The 9,765-nt window shown below is 38.3% G+C and overlaps 1 protein-coding gene across 1 annotated transcript; it reads right to left on the bottom strand.

Moving 5' to 3' along the window:
- Positions 1-331: 331 nt before the first annotated feature.
- Positions 332-9,159, bottom strand: ctnnbl1 (catenin, beta like 1; the record flags this gene model as incomplete). Its single annotated transcript, XM_079588837.1, has 6 exons — positions 8,934-9,159; positions 7,049-7,222; positions 4,460-4,566; positions 3,643-3,782; positions 2,264-2,361; positions 332-487 (listed from the first exon to the last, which is right to left on the bottom strand). Coding segments are annotated over exons 1-6 (705 nt in total), but the record flags the coding sequence as incomplete, so codon positions are not given.
- Positions 9,160-9,765: the final 606 nt, after the last annotated feature.

Below are 9,765 nucleotides of genomic sequence, written 5' to 3'. Positions count from 1 at the left end.
AACGATATTCTAATGTTTTAGTTTCACAGGTAGTATACATGCATACACATATATATATATATACACATTACTGTAATTGTGCAGATCTAGTTAACTTGCTACAAAGTATCTCAAAGAAATCTCTGAATATTTTTCTAAGGCTAACCTGGCAAATCCAGAGATTAGCTGTTGCTTCTTATAGTTTGAGAATTTGCAAACATGACTTTGTTTTGCCTTGGACAGATAAAACCATGTGCATTGGCTGACTCCAGCTCTAGTGTGTGTGTGTGTGTGTGTGTGTGTGTGTGTGTGTGTGTGTGTGTGTGTGTGTGTGTGTGTGTGTGTGTGTGTGTGTGTGTGTGTGTGTGTGTGTGTGTGTGCGTGTGTGTGTGCGTGTGTGTGATTGTGTCTTACCTAAAGTGTTATAAACTCCGTCCGCTTCCTCCTTCACCGTCTCGTCCAGACGCTCCATATTCTGCACCATGAGAGCGACGACCTGACCCTCCAACTAAACAAACAAATAAAAGCTATTTAACAAACATTAAAATATGCAGGCATTTATATAAGCTAATGCTAGAAGATAATCACACATATCACGGTTTAAAACTAAATTTAGACACACTCCAAAACCTTGTGATATATAAATAAATAATAAAAATGTGAAAGAAGATGATAAATTGCTGAAGTTTAAGCCTCTCTTCTGTATTTATTTGATCAAAAACACAGTAATATTGTGAAATTATAATTCTTTTCTAACAATATAAATGTCCTTACTGTCACTTTTGATCAATTTAAAGTCCCCCTGTGGTGAAAATCCAGTTTTTAATGTTGTTTATGTGTCTATGTGGTGTTTTTAATCTGCTTTAAGATGTGTAAATTCATAAGTCGACAGCATTGCTGAGTATTTTCTGCTAAAAACTGCAGTAAACCAAAGACAGTCTCAAAAACACGGTTTGAAATCGCTGGTGTTTCTGACGTCACACACTACCTTGTAACCAATCAGATCAACGTGTGATCGTCAACCAGTGGATCTCTGAGTGAGTGAGTGGAGGCGGGGCTCGTTTGCATATTCATAGAAGCGCGTATACTAAATGAGGCAAGGGCGTCGAGTTACATTCAAGATATTTTAAGGCATGAAGAACTTATTTTTAAGGAAAAAACATTTAAATATGTAATTTTGGTGAGTTTTAAAGGGGGGGTACAATGGTGTTTCATGTATTCAGAGTTGTTTACAGTGTTAAAGAGATGGATTCTCATGCTAATAATGGCCAAAGTTTGAAAAGTTATTTTGAACGAATAACAGAGAATTTCTGTGCTGAAAATCATACTTCCGGATTGCAACACGTTTCGGCTGGTTTTTTTCTATCGTAGATCTAATGACGTAGACCAGAGTGGAACTCCTTATATGAGCATTGCTCTCGGAAAAGCGCGTTCACGCACACGTCGACCAGAGGAGAGAAAGACCGCGCTCATCGACGCGCTACTACCGGAAATCATCAGCAGCAGCGCTAAATAGGAATGGTTGATGTCAAGAATGTCTCCAAAAAAGTGTGTTTTGGGATGTGAGGGAAGTTTACCTTGTTCAGCTTCCCAAAGAACCCAGTGTTACTGGAACAGTGGATGCAGTTTGTATGTTGTGGATGCTCCCGCTTGACTCTATAGCTCCGCCCACGCCCAGAATCAAGGACCTCGGCTTTTTCCGGATAGAATCGGAAAGCTGTATTTTTATTTTATAAATATAATGAAACTAAAGACTTTTTGGAGATATGAAGGACGCACTATTACTCTATAGGTACTCAAGATTAACATGAGATTGACTGAAACTAAGTATTTTACCCCCCCTTTAAGGGATAAAATGATTGACTACGCTCATAATCTATGCTAAATAAAGCATATATACACACACACACACACACACACTATGTTTCAAGCCCTATTTTGTAGCCTGTCCGCGGAGCAGCCATATAAACAGTCGTTCAGATGTGTTAATACGTTTGCTTGAATGCACAACACAAATACTAGACGGCAGCAATCATCCCCACACGACTCCATCAACCCCTGATTGTTCCCGAGCTCTTCCTGTTTCACACACACACAACAACAGTCTGGATATTACATCGTTTCTCTCTTTCTCCTGCGAAAGTCAGGCCCAATACCAGCAGCACATGGTAATTCATGTCCTTTTCTCATAATAATGTGATTGTGAGCCGCTAGCGCCCGTGATCTCCTCTAACGACGACACCGGTGATGTTTTTCTCTGATTATTAAATAAATATTTTCTTACCAGTGCGTCGATGAGCACCTCGGCCCCCTCCTCGCTCTCGTTAAGCGTGTCGATGTCTGTCAGCTCCTGCAGCAGATCAACCACCGCGATGCTGATATGTGACTCAACGTTAAGGATTTATAATACTGATCATCAGCTAAAGATAAAACATAACAAGCATATTTTAAATAGGGATGCACAGCATTTTTTTTCGACAGATATTGATCTTTTTTGGTGTGTTATGGCCAATAACCATGTTTTTTTCATGTGCAATAATACATATAAACAATGAATATATACTTTGGGGTCAGGAAGTCAAATAATAAAAGTAACACAAAACAGTAAACTAAAATCAAAATGCACATATCGAATGAAAATTTGATACAGAATCGAGAATCGATTTTAAATCGAATCGTGACATCAAGATTTGATTCGATTCGAGGGACCAAAAGATTCGCAGCCCTAACACAAGCTCTGCTGGTTTTCTGCTTTCCTCTAGACTAGAGCAGGGGTTTTCAAAGTGTGGGGCGAGAGCTACATAATAGATATACATAATAAAGGCTAGATATCTAGTCCGCGCTGCTGGCCAATGGAGGTCGATGTCCACACCTGGCGGCCATCTTGTCACAGTCAGCTCGCTCACTTGTAACATTGTGTGTTAATGGTGCATGTACTTTTTAAATAACCATAACTTGCTAAATTTTCTACCGATTTTCAAACAGGTTGGTTTGTTATAAACGTCAGAGATGTAGTTATGACACTGCATACTTATGAATAATTATAATATTATATATTTAAACATGTTCAAGCATCTAGAATTACAGCCACGCTAATAACGTTTGTTATTACAATACTATTATTATCACCACATATTGTGTTTAAATATTGGCTGTAACGAGGAGTAGTGGGTCTGAAATTTTAGGATGAGCAAGCCTTTGATATGTTGTGTCAACGTGTGTCCACATTCCTCTCCTACGACGACAACGTTTCGTCGGGACATCCGTCCTTTGATATGCACGTCGGGGTTTCTCTCGTCATTAAACCGTGGAGACGTTGACTAATGCCTCAGAAAATCCGATCTGCCTGTTTACATGACAGTCGCATTGGCACATATCTGATTTATATCTGATTTATTTCCACAAATGAACGAGACCTGAAACAATCTTGAAATATCCGAATGCATCGTTTTTTTTCCCCGTTTACACATCAGACACATCCGATCTGTGTCACAAATGAGCAAAAAATCTGACTTGGGTCTCATTTCATGTTAACACAAACAATAAAAGTGAGGAGTTAAAAATCTGACATAACTATGTGTGTTTTTTTTGTGGGGGGGGGTTCAAAAGGGAGTCTTAGACTTTGAAAACCCCTGCTCTAGAGTCATGTGACGGTCAGGATATCGGTGTTGTCGTGGCTGAGGAGGCCGAGCAGAGAGTGAACCGCGTTCAGCTCCACCAGCAGATGATACAGCTCCGGGATAGTGGCGATCACGTGCATCTCCTGGATGATGTCATTCAGATCAAGCTCCGCCTCCATGAATCTGTCAACAACAACAACAGGAAGTGATGTCATTTATCTATTTTTTTCTTAATGCCAAGGTATCAAAAATATAAGTGCATAGCAAAAATGTAACAATTACATACAATGATATGATAAAGAAAGCAAAGCATCACACACACATATGTGACCCTGGACCACAAAACCAGTCACATGGGTACATTTTCTGAAATTGATATTTATACATCATCTGCAAGCTGATTAAATAATCTTTCCATTGATGTGTGGTTTGTTAGGATAGGACAATATTTGGTCGAGACACAACTATTGAAAATCTGGAATCTGAGGGAGCAAAAAAATGTAAACATTGAGAAAATCTCCTTTAAAGTTGTGCATTTATGTTCACGATTGTGCTGCATTCACTCACAAAAATACATGTTTTATATATTTACATGGTTTATATCTTCATGGAACATGATCTTAATATCCTAATGATTTTTGGCATAAAAGAAAAATGGATAATTTTGACCCATACAATGTATTGTTGGCTATTGCCACAGAAATACCCGTGTGTCATGTGACTAGTTTTGTGGTCCAGGGTCACATATATACATGTAAACGGGTTGGTGTAATTTCTCTCTGTGAGCCACTGTGGATTAATGTTTGCATCTCATTTCACATTTAAAAGTGAACGGTGAGATTTACTTCTCCGTAACTCACTTCTCTGGGTTGTCGGGAAACTTGATCCTCAGCTCCTGGTTTTTGTAGGATCTCTTCTCAAAGGTCAGGATCATTTTCTTCACGGTGCTCTCATCCACCGGCTCCCCCTGATAACACACAGCAGGTCAGAAGGTCAAAGGTCATGATTCTCATCTACAGTGTGCCTCTGAATTACATACAAGACTTTTTACCAGTGAAAAATACTCTTTTTCTACACCAGATTTCAGTTATTCATCTGTTCTGCTGGACATTATTATGTTTTGATGCCTAATTTAATTTGAAGCATGAACAGTTCAACATTAGAGCTCTAGTGTGAATGCCATTTATTTATTTTTTTATTAAAAACATACGATAACGATTCGATTCAGGGCTATATCGATCGATTAATCGATATTTAGATATTATGTGCCAGCCAAGTGTACACAACCAGTTACGTTTATTAACTCACAAATGCATCCAGAAATATATAACATGAAAGTTTAATTCAACTCTTTGAAAATTCTCTCCCAATTGGGACATTTACAAGTTGTTTGTTACAAGTTACAAGTAAAAAAAAAAAAACATGATACATGAACATGAACGGAGATAACTCCGTTCATGTTCATATATCATGTTTTTTTTTAAATTGTGCATTTGAATATCAATCAAACTGCAGCTTGGTTGTTTTGATTAAGTACAAACTAAAAAATACAGGTAACTTATAAATTTAAAGTTCATTGAAAACATTTTTTTATATATTTTTTTTTTCTTCTTTGTGGCAAAAGCAGATAACTCATCATTTCAGAGTTAAACAAAGCGGCTGCAAGGTCATCAACTAAAATTAATTTGGGAATATTGGCATTTTTGTTTAGAAAAAGGAGTTGGTCAAAAATGTATCATAGACAGCATAAAAGAAATGGACACAGCAACCCCACAGATTTCAACAGAGAAAAGTGAAGCCCATTAGAAGCACTCACTTCCTGATGGCCGGGCGAACTGCGCAGGCTCAAACTGAGCTTGATGACGTAGATGTGACGTGAGCCTGTCTGACAGTTGTCAGTCTTCTAGTAGCTGTGCCGAGAGAAATCTGAATCATTCACTTCCGAATCTCTCAGAGACGGAGAGCGTGAGCATTAGCTGTCCATGAGCAGCGGGAGCAACTTTATCTCTCTCTGTGGGCTTCTCCCTTGACTTTACCTGACTTTATGCCTCCACGTCCCCCCGATTGCTTGTGAGCTTCTCCGCCGGTCCATACGGTAATTTCTCGACTGTGCGACAGAGAGTCGCGTGAGTTATGATGCAATCGTTAGCCTATTTTTTACAAAAACGGCTTCTACGGGGCCATAACGTAAGATACAAGGTAATGGAGCCTTTTATACATTGTCGTGTTTCTTTAGAAATAAATAATGGACAAATGGAGTCTTTAATTTCTCAGATGTAAAGTTATTCGCTGTCAAAGTGACGCTTTGAGTCAATGTAATGCTAACAGCAGGTGATGCTCTGCTACAATGGCGGCCCGCTGGGAGGCTTCAGTCTGCGGCGGATGGATCACCCCCTTGAATTTACCCACGCTTTCGATTTGAAAGAAGACGGAGCGTCGTGTATAACCGGTTGTGACGGTGAAGCCATTTTCATTTGAATTTGCTGTTGAATGCACGACAACAAAGCACCGCAACAAGCGCCACCTTGTGGATGTAATACGCAAATGTAAATGATCAGAGTAAACTCTGAGAAAACCCGAAAGTAAAACAGATAATTATATAATTAAATATTGCAGGGCTCGACATTAAGGCTTGTCCGCTTGTCCGGGACAAGTGGATTTTCTGTAGGACAAGTGGAAGTGAAAATTAGTTGTCCCACTGGACAAGTTAAATTTAAAACAAAATAAAATGCCATGTTACTTCACGTTATGTGCCACTCATTACGTCTATTTTACAGATTCAATTTTACCGATTTGAAACAAACACATTTTTTTCCCCACAATCCGTCGAACCAGCGTCCAACTCAGAACGCTTTGATTGGCCAATCAGGAGTCGGTCCAAAGCGCCAGGAAAAGCTCCAAAAACAAGTCACCGTTACACCAACAGCACCATACGAATTTAAAACGGGAACGAAAATTTGTAACCAAATGGAAATAAATTCAACTGGGTTATTTATGAAGACGGAGTAATGTTCTGTGGCGTCTGTCGGGGAAACCCAACCCGGCTGACAAGTTAGTGACGTTAGCTAGCTAGCGTCGGCAGCCGTGTGCTGCAAACAAGCATTAACAGCATTTGTATTGGTTAAATGTACATAGTTAAATATTAGCTAATGTTCAGATGTAAAGTAGCTACACGGTTTAAAGTATCCCTTGCTAAATCAGCCTCTGCCGGGTAGAAAGTGGCATTTATCAAAAATAAATGATAAAATTATAAATCTTTACCCGGACAAGTGACTTCTGTGCATGGTCAAGTGAAACATAAATTTACTTGTGCCTCAAAAAGTTAATGTTAAGCCCTGTATTGCAATACTTTGCACTACTGTATCGATATAATTGCGTGTGCAAAATATCGCGATACTTGTCAGAACTGATTTTTTCCCCCACCACTAATGAATATGTTGTGTTCTCACCTCTGGATCCTCTCCGTCCTGATCCATGAGTCTCTCCAGGATCTTGTCCCCGTCTCCTGTCTGCTCCTCACTGTCCAGGTCTGACCTCACCAGAGCCCGACCCGAGCTCTTCTGCTTGCCTCTCGACTCCTCATGGCCGTCCTCGTCTCGCGGTCTCTTTGCTCCGCGGTCCGGCTGAGAAGAGGAAGAGTGTGAAGATGAGACGTGTCCAGGCGGTCCATTGGACCAGTCTCAAGAGTTATGCAACAGTAATTAACTATCCACCTATTTTTATGTTCATTTTGGGGTATAGCATAAATATTGACATAAAACATTAAAAATAGTATTGTTTCCGAACTTGTGACCGGTACTGTACACACACACACACACACGTATCGAAATTTCGCAAATGTACATATCGCGATATGCATATTGCAATTAATAACTGGGGTCATGAACAAAAGACGAAGAGAAAATCACTCACTGCTCTTGGCTGAATAACTTTTGTAGCTTTATATATATATATTTAATTCATACAGTGAAAAAAAACTAAGCAGTGTTTTATTTTTACATTTGATTATTCAGTTTCTGTTGTTAAATAATCCTAATGTAGGATAACCTGAACCCCGTGGGTTACACTGATGTTAAAATAACACTTCTTATGCGACAGTAAAACACTGATGTTCACTTTCAGAAGCTTTAGGGATGTTTTCTAGTCACAAAAAGAATGTGAAACACGTATAATAGATCATTTAAGTTTACTTTACACACTTTAAGCATTATCGTATCGCATTATTTAATGATTTATCACATTTTTCTTCAATATCATGCAGCCCTAACTCACACACACACACACAGCCTGGTTCGCTATGTTTGTGAGGACTCTCATAGGCATATAATGTTTTTAATACTGTACTACAAACAAACTGTATATTCTGTCCGCTTACACTAACCCGACCCCTAAACCTGCCATCACACACAACTATCTGCGCTTTTACATTTTCAAAAAATATTTAATTTAGTATGTTTATTGTTTATTAACCCATTTCACTCGTGGGGACCAGACAATGTAGGTGATCTCAGGTTGTACTATCATTGTGGGGATATTTGGTCCCCACAATGTAATTTACACACACACACACACACACACACACACACACACACACACACACACACACACATAAGTGCTGGGCAACGATTAATAGCATCCAAAATAAAAAGTTTGTGTTAACCTAATATATATGTGTGTACTGTGTATAATTGTTTTGTATATATAAATACACAGGCATGCATGTATATATTTAAGAAACATATGTATATAATATTAAATATATGCATATGTGTGTATTAATACACAGTACAAACACATATATTATGTAAACACAAACCTTTGGATGTGATAAATCACTGCCCAGCACTAATAGACACCTAATTTTGAATCCAATAATAATCCATAAAATGTTATTTAACTGCAAATTTACAAAATGACAGTGTTACCGTAGTTTTTGGACATGGTGCCAAGGTATTATTTCAAGACACATGGATATGGTAATTATTCAGTACCATGGTGAATCTAAAGCCCAGCTTATATTGACATTAATATATTGTACTTTTATATCAGGGAGGAAAATACAAATTAATATTTATAAACGTATATCAACAACAAACACTCAATAACCCGCATGCGTATGTACTATAGTTGGGTAAAGGGTTAATAAAGCTTTTACCTTCTTAAACAACCTTAAAACACGTATAAATCATTTGTAATCGTCTAAAAACTGTTTATTGTTGCATTAAATATTGAAGTTTAAGATAATATTGACACGAGCAACGTTAGCAGAACAGTTCAACCAGTGACAAACTCATCCGAATAAAGATCACGGTGAGACATTCAACATGTCAGTACCTGATAATTCAGCAGCTCTCCTACATCCATGATGATTTATCTGTGTTATAATCCTTAAAAATGTATATGTTTTGTATAACAGCGTGTAAACACAACACGCTTTCGAACAAAACTTGATTTCTGTTCTTCGCGTGATTAACCGGCGCGAGACGAGGAGACGAAACTCAGCAGCGACACCAGCAGGCGAGGATGAAAAACTACAACACTACACTACACACACACACGCGTTATCTGGCAGGATTTGTTTGGTTATTATGAAAAAAATGTTGCATGCCACAATGAAATAACTGAAGAATGGTTCCCAATGAGTCCAGAAACGTGTATTAATATGTGTATTGGATCCGCAGGAAATTAAACCTCTCCTGCAATGCAGCATTTATTGTTAGCAGACACAGTTTTAATCCACTACCTCAAATCACTTGCACAAATCTATAACAGTCATTCTGTCCAGTGCTGTTTGGCTCATGCAAACTTAGCTGCAGGTTTTTATCTGTCTCCCTACAAGATAAGCAAGTAAGTAGACAGCTTTAATTATTCACACCGTCGGAGATTACAGCAACACAGTTTCCTTTACTCTCACTCCTATTGGAAAACTAGCAAACTTATTTCTGCATACGGCAAACTGAATAACATTTTTATAATATATGAAACAGTATGCATTAGGGATGCACGATATATCGGCCACCATATCGGTATCGGTATCAGTTGTTAATTTTATGCTAATTTTATGTTAATTTTTAATGTTATTATAGCTGAGACACTTCAGATACACACTGTTCATCACGATGCTTTTTAATTGCTTGAAATATGAGTGGAATCACTTCAAAAAATG

This window comes from Phoxinus phoxinus (assembly GCF_949152265.1).
Source record: "Phoxinus phoxinus genome assembly, chromosome: 18".
NCBI lineage: Eukaryota > Metazoa > Chordata > Actinopteri > Cypriniformes > Leuciscidae > Phoxinus > Phoxinus phoxinus.
This window is presented reverse-complemented; position numbering and strand designations above follow the sequence as displayed.